Below are 19,208 nucleotides of genomic sequence, written 5' to 3'. Positions count from 1 at the left end.
TTCTTGCTAATTCCTTGTGTTTTGTCTTCAATATACATTATAATATATAAAACACTTGTGGTTAGAGTCTTGATTAATGCAATTTTCCAGATATAATAAATTAAAGAATTATGAATTACCCTGTGCTTTCTTTATGATTAATGTATATTTTTAAGATAAAAGAGAAAAAAAAAATTTTCCCCCATTTAATTTAATCTTTAAATATTAACTAATTATCATAAGTTCATATATACCAGGAACTCCAAATATGGACTGTTGTTGTGGCTGTTGGGTCTGGGAGGTCCCTGAGCCATAAAGAGACAAAATGGATTCTTTTGTCAATACTGATTTCTTTGGAGTATCTGCTGTTTCTGATTGGCTGAAAAAGTTGGTTTCAGCATTGGACTGGATGTTTGCTTGTGAAGATAAATATGAATTTGTACTTTCACTTGCATTTGAAATAGTTTCACATGATGCAGGAGCTGCACTTAGGAAAGCATCAAAAGGATCATCTGCTAACTGAGTAGCAGATGGGACATCTGTAAGTAATTATATAATTTTTTATAAGAAAAAGAAATTATTCACCTTGTATAATTTTTTTTATAAGAAAAAAGAAATTATTCACATTGTTTTTAAAAATGATTTAATTTCTTATAATTATCATCTACACTGAATGATTTATTGATTGTAAGTAAATATGTATTCGATAAAATTTGTTTCAAATATTTTATCAATATGATAAATCTACAGGATCTTCAAAAATTTACAATTACATTAAACAATATGCATTACTGCTACTGAATGATGGATAGCAATCTGTGACTCCCCCCACCCCACTTAATACATATGTGGTAATCTCACCCTTAAAAGCTGCAACTTGCAGGACATCACTTAGTACCATAGTTGGGGTACGTGTTAGATAATTCTAGAATCTTGCTCTAGAGATCAAACATGTCACTCTTCCAAGACATAATCTCAGGCCTTCATTATCGTCATAAAATTCCTGATATATATACCCTAAGGGGTTGGTGTACACAATTATGATAGTACCACATGAAAAAGTTATGCCATTACTAACTTCCGATCAACTATTTTACTCCAAGTTATTCTGTTATCTGTCAAAATTTCAACATTATCATATCTTATATTTTTATATATCTTATATACTTTTTATTGTATCAATGCATCTACACCTTGGTCATCATCTGGGTCTTTTCCTGCCAACCTGGCAAAGAACACTTCTTTTGCTAATCTTTCCTTTCCCATTCTGTTTAAGTGACCATACCACCTGAGATTAGCTCTGCTAACACATTCCTGAATGCTAACAATGGCAAGTTATTTCTTGCTATCCTCATTTTTAATGTGATCGCCATTGATGCCATCTGTTTACTCCACTAATCTTCCTCAGAATTCTCATATCAGGTCTCCAGTCTTTAATCAATTGTTTTATTTCAAACCCAGCTCTCAAATGCATAAGTTAAAGTTGGCTTGAGCACTGTCTTATATACAGCTAATTTCTTTCTTTATATATTTCATATAAATTGATTGAGCTGAAATCCTACCATACCAGCTTTACTTATTCTGTTCTCAATTTCCATGTTTAATTTACCTTTTTTTTGTACCTAAATAGCTTAAATGTTTTTTACTTGTTCTACAGGTTCACCATTCAGGATACATTTGATGTTTTCAATGTTTCTGCCTATTTTCACTGTCCAGTCTTTTTATTGCTGATTTTCATACCAAATTTATTACAATCTCAAGCCTTGAATAATCAAAGTAGTGCTAGATAATTTTCACACCAACCATGCATCACCTAAATAATGAAATTAGCACCCGTCCCACAGTTTATTTGAATATAAGTTTGTGGGGAGTGGAAACAGCAATCTCCTCTACCACCCAAGCTAGTATATGGAATAAATTCAACTGAAATTCAGATCAAGACAGTCGTTAAGGCATGACATCCTCTTTAAAGTATCTTGAGAATTTATGTAAACTTTATTCTATGGAATACTTTCAGTGTGGGCAATTCATAGGAGTCCAAGGAACAGTTTGTTATAGAAAGTTTGCTTTAGCACAACATTGATGTTATGGGAATTGGCTAAGTTTTTTTTTTTTTTTTTTTTTTACAGTAGACAAATTTACTATAATGGTGTTTCATATAGCAAGTAATATAATGTCAGTATAATATAATACAAATCATATAATAGTATTTCACATGCACTCTTTTATAGTGCATCACTAAAGAATGCTCCACCAAGTTCTGACTTCTACTTTAAAAATCACCTAAAAACCCTCATCCTAATTTGTTCAAAAGGTACTGAAGTTTGTTAATCTAAAAACTGATAGTTTTCATAGTATGAATGAGATGTTAATAGTATATACAAGTGAAATTCATTTTATTATGCATTGTTGTTGATCAGTCCTTTAAAAACAGAACTGCTTTTGTAATTATTAGTAGCAAATAACACCAGCAGAACATATATATATATATATATATTTTTTATTTTTTTTTTGTATCAAGGTCTACTTAAAGTGTGGAATTTTTTTCTATGCAGCTAAATTTATAAACATATGTAACATACAAGTATTGGAAGAAACATTCATTTGTACATTTTAAATACAATATAAACTGTAAAAGAAGCATTTATTATCAGCTTTTGTTTTAGAAATAGGACAAATAGCTAAAAAGGTAAGTAACATCATGAGGAAATATTGATCGACTGGATGACTAATAGTGTTATTTGTAAAAGAGAAAAGCAAAACTAAGATCTTGTAATATGCCTTATTTTTAAAATCTAAATTTAGGTTTTTAAATAGAGGAAATTTCTGTCAAAGTGGTCCTTTAATGCTGCATTTAAGTCTTGATTAATTTTATGCATAAGGCAATCAGTAACATCTGCAGCTGTTAGTTGCCAGCAAAAGATTTTTCTGTACTTAGTCAAATAACACATGTTCAGAATGAGAAAACAAGATCAGTACTTTGAAATCCAGAAAATTTGTTAGTGTTTTTTCTCTTTTTTTAATAAGAAGAATTTCAAGATAGCAGATGGCATCTTCTTTCTTTTCTAAATCACTTAGGGAATTGAAACAACGTAGATCCGAATATAAATTAAATAATACTTTAATAGATATTTCCGATATTTCGGCAATGTCACATTGCCATTTTCTAAAGGAACTTACAAAAAGGCAGGTGCACACAGGCACTAACAATACAGTAACTGAGAATGAAGATATGAAGCTATCGTTCTCCTAGAAGTCCTGATGGTGCCCTCTGGCTGGCTAAGTAGGCGTTCTTGGCCGTTGGGCTGAAGGTCTGCTGATGTATGCCTCCCAAATTTGGGGCAGTCGCATACAACCAAATTTGTTGAGGTTTGGAGAGTTTCTTAGGGCAGAGGCTGATTCCATAAATAATCTTTCGAATTTATATTTGCTCCGGTGTATTATTGTTGCTTTCTTCCACCGTATTCTGTGGCGAGTATCCAGAGCATGGTCTGCAAGACCAGAATGGCTATACTTGTAAAACCGGATGTAGTCCTTGTGTTCAGAAATTCTGATATTCGTCCTGCCTGTTTGGCCAAAGTATGACAGTTTACAACTGCAAGGGACCTGGTATACACCAGGTAGGTCTTTAGTGGAGCGGATAAGGGATGCCAATGTTCTGTATGGCCTGTAACAGGAGGTCAGGTCATGTTTTTTTAAGATTTTGTTAATTTTTCCGAGGTGCCTTGGATTTTCACAAGTACAGCCATTCTGGTCTTGCAGAATGGCTGTACCTGTACGCCAGTAATACACCATAGCAAATACAAATTCGAAAGACTATTGATGGAATCAGCCTCAGCCTTAAGAAATTCTCCAAACCTCAACAAATTTGGATGTATACGACTGCCCCAAATATGGGAGGCTTACATCAGCAGACCTTGAGCCCAACGGCCAAGAACACCTACTTAGCCCACTAGAGGGCACCATCAGGACTTTTAGGAGAATAATAGCTTCATATCTTCATTCTCAGTTACTGTATTGTTAGTGCTTGTGTGCACCTGCCTTTTTGTAAGTTCCTTTAGAAAATGGCAATGTGACATTGCCGAAATATCGGAAATATCTATTAAAGTATTATTTAATTTATATTCGGATCTACGTTGTTTCAATTCCCTAATTGATTTAGAAATGCATAACCAACGTATAAGCCTGTCTACGAGAATCAACATCATCCATGGAGATACGATCGCACGGAAGGCTCACCAATATGGTAAAATGAAGTTGAAGCTGTCTAGACAATTAAATCACCTGACTTTCCTGAAACGCTGCCGGGATAACAAGGTAATCCCGAACTGTGTAAAATTGAAGCACCGTTTTGTTTCGCAAAAAGCACTCCGTATATACAACCACGCTAGCTACGCGTTACTTCGCGAACAAATCACCGCCACGCGGTTAGACTTAGCCGAAATTAATGAAGCTATTCGTACCCTCGAAGATGAACTTTCGTGCACTTTGAATCACGAACTGTGGTCAATTTTACATGACATCTCGTGTACCGCCGCAGACAAAGAGTTTGAAAAGATACGAGGCCGACAGATGAAGAAATTCGATAAATTAAAAAAGAATTCTACCGTCAATCCAAAACTTGCTACCAACACCGTAATCAACCTTTCTTCAGTCACCCTGAAGCCTGAAGCTCTAAACGTGCTTTCACGTGGCCACAACTTCGCCATTGCTCCCAAAAAAATACCAAGTGAGGATATTATGATCCAGATTGAAAGAGGAATCTGCCACCTTCCACATAAAATCGCCAACAGTGTAAGACTGGATGTAGCTTGTGTCCTTTCCATAGCAAAACCACTCAAAACCAATATATCCAACAAGGAATTTAAAGCCCTACAGGAATTGAGAAATAATAAAGAATTAGTTATCACCAAAGCTGATAAAGGAAATGCAACTGTAGTACTTAACCAAAAGGACTACAAAGGTAAGCTGAATGCTCTTCTATTAGATCGGGCTACTTACCTCCCTATCAATTACAATCCTACCAACTCACAAATTAGAAAACTTCACAGCCTCCTTAAGAAAGTCACTTCTTGGCCTGTAGAAGTTACCAACAGATTAAAACCGTTTAACTCTATACCCCCCGTATTTATGGACTCCCAAAAATACATAAAGAAAATGTGCCATTACGTCCCATAGTGGATGGCATTGATTCCCCCACATACAAATTAGCTAAACATTTGGCCAAAGAGCTCACACACTATACTGGCAACACACCATCACACATAAAAAACTCAGCCCACTTCAAAGCCAGCATAGAAAACCTTACACTCCAACATACTGACATAATGGTCAGCTTCGACGTCTCCTCCTTATTCACAATGTCCCACTCAAGGAAACTTCAGAGCTAATCCAAGCTAAATTTTTCCCCCCGATATCTCAGCCCTATTTCAGTTCACAATGAACTCAGGCTATTTCGTTTGGCAGGGAAAATTCTACAAACTAATATAGGGGACAGCCATGGGCTCACCACTCTCCCCACCCTTGGCCAATTTCTTTATGGAGACCTTTGAGGAAAAAGCCTTAGCCTCTGCCCCACAAAAACCAACCATATGGCTTCGCTACGTTGATGATGTGTTCGCCATTTGGCCACATGGCTCTGAAACACTCCTCTCCTTCCTTACACACTTAAACAACCAACACGCCAGAATCAAGTTCACCCTGGAAAAAGAGGAAAACAACTGCCTCCCTTTCCTAGACACACTAGTCACCTGCCAGCCTGATGGAACTTTGGTTTTCTCAGTTTACAGAAAACCCACCCATACAGGCAGATACATCAACCAACAATCCCCCCCCCCCTCACAACAATATGGAGTGGTAAAAACACCATACAACAGGGCTAAACTAATCTGTTCTAATGACATAGCCCTTAACACTGAACTAAATCACATCCTCAACACTTTCTCAGCCAATGGCTACCCCCCCCCCCCCCCGAAAAAATCCAAAAAATATTAAAACCTACAAACCACAGCCCCCCTCCACAAAAAAGATTACTCTAAATCCATCACCATTCCCTACATCCGAGGCACCTCAGAAAAAATTACCAAAATTCTAAAAAAGCATGACCTCACCTCCTGTTACAAGCCTTACAGAAAATTGGCATCCCTTATCCGCTCTACCAAAGACCAACCACTTCCCCTAGACCTACCTGGTGTATACCAGGTCCCTTGCAGTTGTAAACTGTCATACTTTGGCCAAACAGGCAGGACAGCGAATATCAGAATTTCTGAACACAAGGACTACATCTGGTTTTACAAGTATAGCCATTCTGGTCTTGCAGACCATGCTCTGGATACTCGCCACAGAATACGGTGGAAGAAAGCAACAATAATACACCGGAGCAAATATAAATTCGAAAGATTATTTATGGAATCAGCCTCTGCCCTAAGAAACTCTCCAAACCTCAGCAAATTTGGTTGTATGCGACTGCCCCAAATTTGGGAGGCATACATCAGCAGACCTTCAGCCCAACGGCCAAGAACGCCTACTTAGCCCGCCAGAGGGCACCATCAGGACTTCTAGGAGAAAGATAGCTTCATATCTTCATTCTCAGTTACTGTATTGTTAGTGCCTGTGTGCACCTGCCTTTTTGTAAGTTTCTTTAGAAAATGGCAATGTGACATTGCCAAAATATCGGAAATATCTATTAAAGTATTATTTAATTTATATTCGGATCTACGTTGTTTCAATTCCCTAAGTGATTTAGAAATGCATAACCAACGTATAAGCCTGTCTACGGGCATCTTCTTTCTACTTGAAGCTTAAGCCTATTGCACTTAACACTTCAATACAGCCAGTCAATCTTTTAATTGGTCTGCCAAATTTATCATTTTGTATTGTTCCTAATTTAGCTATTTATTTATTTTTTTTGGAACCAATTCAATACAGTTATTAATTCTATCAACAGTCTATTAAGATATATTGTTTTCTCTCTAGTTTTCAGAGAAACTTGTGCCATAGTTCTATATAATATATAATGAAAACACAAGGCAAAAGTATTATTTATTAAATATAGTGCCATATATTTCAATCTGAAATTAACAGACTAATGTCAGTGGCTTAAAAATAGTTTTCACAAGGTAGAATGCAAACCATATTCTAAATAGAATGAGCTCGAAATTTATTCGAAATAGAATGAGCCGTGTGATGTTAAATTGCCAATAGTGTTATGGTTTCATTGATAAAAAGGTTAATCATAATAGTATAAAATAAATTGCACATATATATATAATATCATACTAAACAGATCATCACATAGATTAGTATCTAGTAGGTATCTTAAGACTTTATGTCTGTATAAGGAATCATTATTGGTCTAATCAGTAAAAAACTTTAATTATATGTTATTCGAATCAAACTTTCCCATATTTTTGATAAGGATAAGCAGTAATTCTGATTCAAGTTAGGGCAGTGAAGCATAGCCTTAGCACTATTTAAATAGATGTTGGTACAAATTCGAATGCCTATGTAGAAGGTATGTTTCAGACCAAAGAATGTTGTGATCTGCCCCTATTCTGTGTTAAGCTAATCCAGATTTATCAGATTTTTTGAGGAAATATATGATCGATGTTCTTGTATTCTTTTTTCTATTGAGCGTTAAGTTTGTCCAAAGTAGGAAAATGGCAGTCACGTGGAACTTGGTATACACCTGGAAGAGACATAGGTGAGCGTTTATTTATAGAAGAGGGGAAATACATTGGGAATTTATTAATAGGAATATGTCGCTACTAAATCATATTTCTTCAGAATTCTTGAAATTGGTTCTGAAATGCTGGAGCTGTATGGGATTGGAATCCGATGTATTGATTCCTTGTTGTTTGGGTTAGGTTTGTGGGAGTCAACCAGATGTTGTATAATCCTTTCAGAGAAGCCATTTAATATTGTGTATTGTTTGATAGTTGAGAATTCTTCCCGCAAATGATGGGGAAGTAAGTTGAATAAACAATTCCCCTTAGCTTGTCGGATTAAACATTTTATGATTCCTGTCTTTTGAAAAGGATGATGTGCAGATTGTTGAAGAATGTCTAAAAATGATAATTTGTTATCTTTTTCAATTTCTATAGTGAATTTGATATGAGGATGTAAAGTATTTATATTAGCTAAAAACATTGGTACAGTATCCATGTTGTGAGGACACACTGAAAAAATGTCTATATATCTTAACCCAAAATGAAGGTTGAGGGCATATAGATAAAAAAAGGATGTCTTCTAAATGCTCTAAATAAAAATATGCTAAAGCAGAGAGTGGACTTTCCATGGCAGCTCCTTCTACTTGGTTGTAGAATTTGTTTTGACAAATAAAGTATCCAGAATGCATTACAAATTCAAACAGTTTTCCTATATCTTGTGGGAATATTTCAGTAAGTAGTTGTAAAGTCTCTTTGAGAAGTATGTTAGTAAATAGGGATTCTACATTGAAGCTCACCATAAGATCAGTAGGTTGTATGGAGACATTTTGTAATTTGTCTAAGAAATCTAAAGTGTTTTTTTAAAAAAGAGCGAGACCTGCCTATATGTGATTTCAGTAAGTTTGCTAAATATTTGGCTATGTGATACGTAGGTGATGAATCAATGCAGACAGAGAGGAATGTCGTTCTTATGGATCTTTGGTAGATCATAAAATCTCTGCGTTCTTGCAAAATGTTTTTAACTTTTCTATGGTGTCTGCTTTTAAACTTATAACTTTGTCTAGAAGGGAGTTTAATTTCCTAAATTTCTGTTAGTGGGCTTATGGTCTAGTTCCTAGTAGTTAAAGAGAAATTTTCCTTTTATAATTTGCAGAATCCATACCTACCGTAGCTTTTTCCTTGTCTGCTTTGGTGATAACAAGGTAACTGTTGTGTTTTATGAAATGTAAAGCTTTCTTTTCAGACAGAGATATGTCAGATGGTGGAAGCTTGGATTTAAGGAAAATGGATGCAACTTCGAAGCAGGGATTATTAGTCTCTTCACTGGAAAAGTTAAATAAGTTGCTTTCAATGTTAAAAAGGAAATCTAAATAGGGTATCTTTTTTTTTGAAATATGGAGAACTCATGACCTTTTGAAAGAAAGTGTTTCACTGTCAGTTAAAGTGCATCTGGAAACATTCATAAACAATCTGGAACATAGAGAGGCTTGATTTGCATAGCAACAAGGATATTGAATTTATGGTTTAGATGTTGATTTTGTTTATTAAATAAACATTGTAGAGAGCATGTTGACTGCCGTATGAATCAAATACGATTCACACTACATTTTTTCATTGCGTTACGTGAATCATTTGATTTGCATAAAGATTTTTCTTTCAGGCTGCGTAGTTCACCCACGATTCATATCTAAATGAAATGCTTATAGGTAATGGAAATGTGAGGCCTGGTAAACAGGTTTATATAGTTAGCACAGTAGAATTTCAACTACATGTACAACAGGTAGCCTATTACAGGAGTTTTATTTTTACCAGATTTAGGCCATTTTCTAATGTTGAATAAAACAATAACAATGGTGCTAAATATTTATTTATAATATATGTCATTAGAAATGTGTCAAATCAAATTTTTCTTCTAAAAAATTTGAAAAAAACTAATAAACAAAAAATGTCAAATAAATATGAAAAAAATAATTAGGTTAAATTATTACTAAACAATTACAAACTACAGTTATGCACAATAGTAAAACAGCAAACAGTAAAATTTTTTGCACTGAACACATTTCCACCGTGTGTTTGTGTTGCCTTAGATGTTGCATATTTTCTATTATGTTCTTCGGTTAACTTTTTGTAGCAAGATGTACATCTTCTCCTATTACTGGTATCAACCTCTTCTAAAATATGTTTTTCCTTGTCTGAAGTCAAAGTGACATTATTTTCCTTTGGTGTAATTCCTAATAACTCTTTTGCAATTTTTTCTCTAAATTCTGTGATGCTAATGTTTTTATCAGTAACTCGCTTATGTGCTATAAAAGCGTTCACCAAAGCAGAACCTAAAAGAATTTCAACTGCGAGTTTTCGGTACCATTTCACACTTTTTCGAAGACAAGAAGCATAGGCTTTTACCTGATCGGATAGATCAATAAAACTTTTGCTTTTGTTATAGTCCATAATAGCTTCCGGCTTTTGCACTTCATTACCATTTCTTGCTGTAAGGGATTTCATTTTGTTTGTGTGTTTTGTTGATAACATAAGCACTTCACATTTATCACACAATTTTATTACCACCACCCCTGTCACTTTCTTTACCAATTATTTCACCCTTTTTCAATTTCTTCTGGGTAACATCTGTGGAATTCCCTTTCGATTTTTTTCTCAAGTGCCTACAAGGTGTGTTTGTCTATTCAAAAGTTTGTGTGCTAATTCAGTACTGGTATAATAATTATCTACAAATATTGTGCATCCATGGTCAAGTAGATTCTCACAAAATCGCATAACAATTGAAGTTGGAACATTATTAGTAGTATTGGTCTTTTCTGCGCCGCAGTATATCTTGAAATCATATGTATATCCATCTTCAATACAAAATTTGAATAGTTTTATGCCAAATTTGTGTCATTTATTCTTGATGTACTGACGGAAGGCAAGACGACCTCGGAAAGGAACTAAAGTTTCATCAATGCAAATATTACTCAAAAGCGTCATTATTTTCTGGAAATTTTTTCTTATAACTGAGATGTACTAGGAGCGAAAACTTCGGTATTACCATTTGTAGATACTTTTATTCTCTTTCTAGCAATGAGAGAATTAGAATCTGAAGCCACAGAACTAAGATCACTTCCATTGTAACTTTCCGACGAATATTCGTATGGTTCGTCATCAGATAAAACTTCATTTATCAAGGCTTCTAAATGAAGTTGCTCTTTTTCGTAGTCTCCCATATTAGGGCAATTTATAACAATATTTATCACTATAACAAATTTATTCCACTGGACAAAACACTGAACGCATATAACTGTTCGTAAGCATCATAGATATGCAAGTTTGACCTTGTGTGAAGTGCGAATCACGTGTGCACCGCTCGGCCCAGTCAGTAAAAAAATTCTTCTCAGGCCGCGCGGTGCACATGTGATTCGCACTTAACAAATCTATTTAGCTGCATGAAATAGATAAAAAATCATAAAATATGATTATTTTATGTTACTTTCAGCAAATTGTAAAACAAAAAGAAGTTGGCCTGGGGATTGAAAATTTTTTTAACATTACAGCGGTCAACGTGTTAAGCCACATTAAGAACTATGTAGGAAAGTTGTGGGTCTAAGTTTGAGTACATAAAAGTCTAGAGATCAGCTGGTGTTTATTTACATCATTTACAGGAAGAACTCTCAACTATCAAACAACACATGAAATTAAATGGCTTCTTCAAAAGATAAAGACAATTTCCCCCTCTTCTAAAGATAAATGCTCACCCACATCTCTTCCAGGTTCCACGTGACCGCCATTTTCCTACTTTGGACAAACTGGACGCTCAACAGAAAAAAAGAATACAAGAACATCAATCATATATTTCCTCAAAAAATCTGATAAGTCTGGATTAGCTTAACACAGAATAGGAGCAGATCACAACATTCTTTGGTCTGAAACACACCTTCTACATAGATGTTGGTACAAATTCTAATGCCTATTTAAAGAGGGTGATGAGGCCTTGCTTCACCACCCTAACTTGAATCACGACTGCCTATTCTTATTAAAAATATGGGAAAGTTTGATTCGAATAACACATTAAAGTTTTTTTTTTTTTTTTTACTAATTAAGACTAATAATGATATTTTATAAAGACATAAGGTCTTAAGAAACCAACTATATACTACATCTATCTGATGATCTGTTTACTATGGTATAAATTATATATATATATGCAATCTATTTTACACTGTTATGATTAATCTTTTCTTTGGCATGCGTCATTAGTGAGTGGGAACTATCTCAAGAACAGCAAAACTGAATTACTGGGCTGTGTGAATCAGGTAAGATATAACTTAAATCACTGTTCATGTGTGAGGGGTACAGAACTACTTCTTTTGATTCTAAGATGCATCGTTCTAGTTCATCAGGGCATTTATGGATATTTGTAGTAAGATTCCAGTCTCTCTGGTGTTGATGCTCTTCTAAATTAGAGTTGGCAGAGAAAAGGACATGACTGTTCGACTTCACCAACTTCAGTTCCCAGGAGTATATAAAATCATCTGTAGTTGTGGGAAGCCGTATTATGGGCAAACTGATAAGTTTCCCTCACTATGACTCAAACAGCATCAACGTGATTCTGGCATGCTGGAACACGTGTTATCTTGGACTCTCCGTGTCCACTTTGAACAAGATAGTAAAAAACAGGTCAAGCATTGAACTCAATGCAAAGTAATCTGACGCTATGTCAAAAAAACGAAAACATATCCGGACATCAACATACAATGAATTGGATAAACTTGTGGCAGAGTGGTTTGTTTCTACGAGAACGTCGGGTATTCCAGTCAGTGGTACCAAACTCCGAGCGAAAGCCCCTGAATTTGCTGCAAGGTTGGGGATTAATGGTTTTACTGCGTCAAATGTATGGATTAATCGTTTCAAGACTCATCACAATATTGTGTATAATCAAGTGTGAGGAGAAAGTAATAGTGTTGCAGGGGAAACTGCAAATCAGTGGAAACGAAACATGAACTTAGACTTTAAAATTTAAAAACTAAAAAATTTAAAGATTATTATTCAGGACTACGAACAGAAAATATTTTCTATGTTGATAAAACAGGGCTCTTTTATAACATTCTGCCAAGTAAAACATTGTGTTTTAAAGGAGAGAAGTGTCAAGGTGGAAAACTCAGCAAGAAGAGGGCAACTGTTTTGCTGATGGATCAAAAAAAAAAATTACCTCCACTGGTAATTGGTAAATTTAAAAAGCCAAGGTGCTTTAAGAACGTGAAAAATCTGCCTACTAAGTATGATGTCAACAGCACAGCATGGATGACCAGCAGCATCTTCACATCAACCATGCATGCACTGGATGCTAAAATGGGAGCAAATCACTGCAAAATACAGGGTAAGCCTAAAAGAAATAGACATTTTCAAAGTTTTAGAGAAAGAAGAGTTTTAATAGCATAGTGAAATACTTACATAGTTTGAAGAGTACGTCCTGAAGTTTACATGGGTAAATTATAAGTGTTCTATGTGTGACCCTTTTGTAACACAACAAATATCAATGTGATAGTCCAGTTCTTCCCAAACACTTCTCAGCATGTCCATGTCAACAGTTGCAGCAGCTACTGTGATGGGTTATTTTAGATCGTCCACACTTGTAGGGAGGGGAGGAACAAAAACTCTGTCCTTTATGTACTCTCATAAGTAGTCACAGGGTGTTAAATCTGGACTTCTTGGTGGCCAACATGCAAGAGCCATGTTCTGGGCTGTTGAACGTCCAATCCGACACCGAGGCAAATTTTCATCCAGGTAATTTCTAACTTCAAGGTGCCAGTGCAGCGGAGCACCATCTTGGACAAATATGAAATCGTCATTGTCTTCTTGTAGTTGAGGCATCAGCCACTCATGTAACATGTCTAAGTAAGTTATTCCACGCACTGTTTTTTTCCTGGAAAAGAATGGTCCATACGCCTTTTTACAGGATACAGAGCAAAAAACTTTCACTTTGGGTGAATCCCTTACATGCTCCACTACAGTTATTGGGTTTTCAGTTCTCCATATACGAACGTTGTGTTTGTTCACTGTACCACTAATGTGGAAAGTTGATTCATCACCAAAAATTAGCCAGTCAAAGAAATCATCACTTTCTTCAATCCGTTGCTGCATGTTCATACAGAATGAGTGACAGAGGATTTTGTCATTTTCACTGATGTTTTGCAATAATTGCAACCGGTAAGGGAACATTCATAAATGTTTATGCAAGATATTCCACACAGTCTTTTGTGGAACTTGAAGTTCTAAACTTGCACGTGTTGTAGACTTCTTCAGGCTGCACGTGCAAGTCTCACGAACACTAGTTGCTGTTTCCTCGGATACAGGTGTCTCCCAGGACTTTTCCCCTTGAACAGACAACTAGTTTCCTTAAATTTCTTGCTCCAATCATAGATCGACTGCCTTGTGGGTGGTTGTTTACCATACCGTGTTGTAAAACAACACTGCATGACAGTAACAATTTGTTTTTGCAAATTCAATCGTGCAGAAAGCCTTCTCCACCTGGCTAGCGGCCATACTGCTCGACTTATGTCAAGGGCACTCACATGATGCTGATGTCATGAAGACAAATGAAAAGCGGAGGTCGTAAACTTGAGGACTTTTTCTATAAAACGTACTAAATGCTTTCTGATGTAACAAACAAATTTCAATTTATAAAGCGTTTAAACTGTCTATTTCTTTTAGGCTAACCCTGTACTACTACTGCTAGACAAATGTCCTACACACCCTGAAGATCTGCACTCAGAAACATTACATTAGTGTTCTTTCCCCTTAATTGTACAAGTGAGCTTCAGCCATTAGATCTGGGCATCATCCATGCATTTACATGAAATATAAAAAAAAATGCTTGTTGAAAAAGCTGTGTTTATGCATGATAATGGTATGGACCCAAAACAAATGATCATATCAATCCTTGATGTCATGCATTATGTGGCCAAAGCATGGTTGCATGTTACTCCTGAAACCATATCCAACTGTTTCCGGAACACAGGAGTTACGTTTGTGAAAGAGGAGGAACAAGAAGATATGTCAGAGCCTTCCTCATTTCAAGACTATGTTGATGCTGGTGTGATCACATGAATGGTACCAAGTGTAGAAGACATCCTTTCCAACCACCTTGGTGAAGAAGTGGTTGAAGAAGACTGTGATCAAGAACCTACCATCCCTACTAGTAAAGAAGCAATGGAAGCTATCTCTGTTTTGAGGCGGTACATTGCAAGTGCATCAGGAGACGACGAGGCATTTAATGCCTTATACACTGTGGAGAGGCAGGTGGAACTTATAAGAGTGCAGAAAAAGCAGAAACAATCAATTTAAGATTTTTTTAAAAATCTTAAATTGATTTATGTATTTTTAAATACATAAATGTAATTGTAAATTCATTTATTTTCAGTTATTAAATTTTGTAATCTAGTATGCAGTCACATACTATCAGTAAGTCATCTTTTAGTCCTTTTCCAATGTTTTTTACATTTTCTGCTATTTACACTTTTTTCCATCAGTCCCCCTGGAAAGTGCAAAAAAGGGGGTTTTACTGTGTGTGTGTGTGTGTGTATACCGGTATATGAAAAAAATATGAAGCAAAATATTAGTGAGTTTAATAAATATATATATCCCCCCCCCCTCTCTTGGTGTTGTTTATACTGTAAAATATCATTATGAATGATCCAGTGGGAGTTGTAATCATTGGATAAGGTGTTTAGCATATGGTTTAAATACAGCAATAAGGGCAATATTAACAGAGCAGGTCAATTTTGCCTTGCTGACTACAATTTGTATAAAGCAAAACAGACAAGGATATATCCACTTTGGTGTGGGTCTGTGACAATGAAAGCCAATGATCAACCGTTGTTGATATGAAATCTAGAAAGAGCACTTCAGTAAAAGGAAAGTACATCTAAGATGATGAATATTCAAATATTAGGTGTTCAATGTGCCAAACTCATGTAACCATTGTAACACTCATATTAGCATAGGACAAATTCTAGGTCTGTTGTGTAAGGGTGAATTCATATATAGTATCTCCATAAAGAAGTTAGCAAGTAATAGAAAGTGGGGAAGTCTGTAGTACCCCCCTCCCCCCCACCATCATCTGTAAAATTTTCTTTGCCAAATGAAATAGGGTTCTTGGTGAAATTAAATATGGCTGACATATCAGAAAGAAAATTATGTAGACAAATGTAGAAAGTATTTTACCTTGGGTATAATAAATGTTAAAGATACCAAGCTATTTTAAACCTGGTTTTACTCCATTTCTCAAGTAAGCAAACAGACAAACAAGTCAAGTTTGCACCCGCAAGTGTTGCAAGTCTAGCTGACCCTACACGTAGTGCAAGACCAAGGCAACTCATGGTAAAAGTAGAATAAGCTCTGATCACTAATCTTAATATTTACCCTTAATGCAAAGCATATCTCCTGGAGGAGATGTATGATGCTTTGTATTAAAGGCAAGGGGCCACTCACTACCGACCGGTAATGAGAGCTCTACTCCAATCATCAGGAATTTGTCCAGGCCTTATGAATTATGCAGTGCAGCCACTGTAAGACTTTTTATACCTCTATACTTGAGCATTTCTGGCAGAATATCATCTACTCCCACAGCCTTCCCACATGTCAGGCTTTTGATGGCCTTTTCTACTTCAAGTATAGATATGTGTTCCTGACTGTATACCTGTTGAGTGTTTTTTTAACTAGTGTGCTGTCATTGATTGTATCGTTTAGCAATTTTTCGAAGTAATTACTAATCTATCAAGGATATCTATTTTACCAGTTTTCATGTCACCTTTATCATCTCTAATTCCTTTTAGAGAACTCTTTCCTCAATTTCTCAGCTTTTTCAACAATCTCCTGATATTTATTTTCTATGTTCTTACTTACCAATCTTCCCACGACTTTTGTTTAGCTACTTTTACAGTGTTTACCTTTCTTACATTTGTCTCTGTATTCTCTAAGATCACAAGCTGACATATTTGCCAGAAACTTTTGATATGCTTTCTTCTATTCCTTTACTTCCTCTTTAATTTCCTGTGTCCACCATGGAGTTCTGATTTTTCTATTCTTGCAGACATCATCACAACATTCCTCTCTGGAAGAATCAATCAGTGTTTTCTTCAGGGCTTGCCACTGAGTTTCCAAGGTTTGTTTCCTGTTCTCAAACTCTTTCATTTTTTCTTCAATAATGTTTTTGTGTATTTTAGTCTACAATTCACATCTGAGAGCTGGTCAACTTTTATTCGCTTTAAAACTTTCTTACATGTTCTTCTTTTGAATATGAAATTCAATTTTATACTGCTCAAGACTAAATGGTGATCACTTCCAATTTCAAATCCTCTGCACACTCTGTTGTTCTGCACCAGGGAGGAAACATCAACAATAACATAGTCAATGAGACTTTTCTTATTCCTTGCCTCTTCTCTCCATGTGAATTTGTGCACATTTTTATGTTGAGACATTGTGTTAGTAATAACCATTCCATGTCCAGAGCAGAAATCCAACATGTATTTGCCATTATTATTAACTTTGCTCTTTTCTCCAAATTTTTCCAAAATATTTTTGTATGTCTGACAATCATTTCTTACTCTGCTATTTAGATCCCCAACAAGGACCAACTTTTCCTTTTACATTGTGTCAGTAGCTTTCTCTAGAGCATCAAAAAATTCCTCCACTTCTACCTTGGTAGAACCTTCTGTGGGACCATAGGCACAAATAAGTCTCATTGTCCAGTTCCCCATTCATATATTGGCCACATCACTAGACTGCCTGCCATTTGAGAAGATTAGCCTCGTATTTAGTGTTGAATACTATGGCTACTCCTTCTTTTCCTTGATTGTCATTGCCTGACTATAACATTTTGTATTTATTGCTCAGAAAGATCTCACCAGTTTGTCTTTTCTGTTTCAGTCACCCCTATTATGTCGATCTGGTACTTATCTAATTCCTCAGCTAGCTCCATTTCTTTGCCATTCAGGCTTCTTGTGTTGATAGTATCGATCTTTAACTCTGGTGATGTTGAGTTAGGGTGTGTTTTCAGATTTCTTCCAGTAGCTGACTTTTCACTGTTTGCCCTGGTTCCCTGGTGAAAACAATAGGGGCCTTGTTTAACCGGGCGATGCCCCAGCCGACATGAAATTTTGTTATGTTATACCATCATTTTGTATTTTGGTTTAACCAATAAGAATACAATTTGGTTGGCTAAATCCCAAATTGCCAGCCCATTCTCATTTGTTCAGTATCCAGGTAGATACCCAACAGGGTGCACCACAAGAAGGTGAAGATAGGACATTAGGTCAGAAGCCCAGGTCAGTTCTCTGCATTCCTTTAAAGGCTATGTGGAGGTCTCCTCTCAGTTATATAGCTTTGACCCTTAAGCACTCCTCTTATGTTGATGGTACCAATCTGTGGGATGGTACCATCCTGATAGGCACAAATAAATCTCATTGTCCAGTTCCCCATTTTGACATTTTCCCACATCACTCTACTTGATATTGCTTGCCATTCAAGAAGATTAGCCTCGTATTTTGTGTTCAATACTATAGCTATACACCTTCTTTTTCCTGATTGTCATTGCCTGAATATAACATTTTGTATTTATTGCTCAGAAAAATCTCACCAGATTTTGTCTTTTTTGTTTCAGTCACCCCTATTATGTCAATCTGTTACTTATCCAATTTCTCAGCTATTCAGGCTTCTTATGTTGACAGTACTGATCTTGAACTCTGGGATGTTGAGTTTTTGTGTGTTTTAGAGTTTGCTCCAGTAGGCGACTTTTCGCTGTCCTCCCTAGTTCCCTGGCGAAAATAACAGGGACCTTGTTTAACTGTGCAACACCCCAGCTGGCATGAAATTCTGTCATGTCGTACCATTATTTTGTATTTTGGTTTAAGCAAGTAAGAATACAATTTGGTCAGCTAAATTCCAAATTGCCATTGCATCCTCGTTCATTCAGTATCCAGGTAGATACCTAACAGGGTGAACCAAGAGAAGGGTGGAGGGGATTGGACATTAAGTAAGAAGTCCTGGTCAGTTCCCCTCTCAGTTATACAGATTTGATCCTTAAGCACCCTTTGGGATTTTCAGTAGTTTGTTAAAAAAATGAATAGTGAGCATCAACTGTATCTGGTATATAATGGTTTCCTCCATATGTCAATGAAAGGGTAATGACCGTTTTTCTATTATATTTTTCTCTTTGAATGTATGGAGTATGTTTGTGTTTGAAGAATATACATAAGAAGACAATCTACACTTAAATGCATTTGGTATCAGGAGCCTTGAGAAATTATCTAATAGTATTAGACCTAATACGAAGAATAATGAAAAACTACATTATGAGCTGAGGAGTGACAAGGACACATGCATAAGAGTGACTTAGTTATACAGCTATATTAGTCATAAAAATATGACTAATAATGGAGGTGATTATGAACAGATAATTGTGGATAATAAATTCATTTGGTTTGAACTTATTATGTACAAGGGAAATCTGTATAAGAATTAGATGTGATTAGGTATCTGAAAGTTGCCAAACTGAGTCATGCAGACAACAGG

General features: G+C 35.8%; 1 protein-coding gene across 3 annotated transcripts in view; it reads right to left on the bottom strand.

The window, feature by feature from the left end:
- Positions 1 to 19,208, bottom strand: part of LOC150095210 (stromal membrane-associated protein 1) — a 166,750-nt gene that overhangs the window by 72,890 nt on the left and 74,652 nt on the right. For all 3 annotated transcript variants that reach the window (XM_090410137.1, XM_090410136.1, XM_090410138.1), the window contains one exon: positions 234 to 518. In XM_090410137.1, coding sequence (XP_090266263.1) covers positions 234 to 518 — 285 coding nt within the window. The remainder of the gene's footprint in view (positions 1 to 233; positions 519 to 19,208) is intronic.

This window comes from Typopeltis vanoorti, chromosome 20 (assembly GCF_054136105.1).
Source record: "Typopeltis vanoorti isolate ZY-2024b chromosome 20, IOZ_Tvanoo_1.0, whole genome shotgun sequence".
Lineage (NCBI taxonomy): Eukaryota > Metazoa > Arthropoda > Arachnida > Uropygi > Thelyphonidae > Typopeltis > Typopeltis vanoorti.
This window is presented reverse-complemented; position numbering and strand designations above follow the sequence as displayed.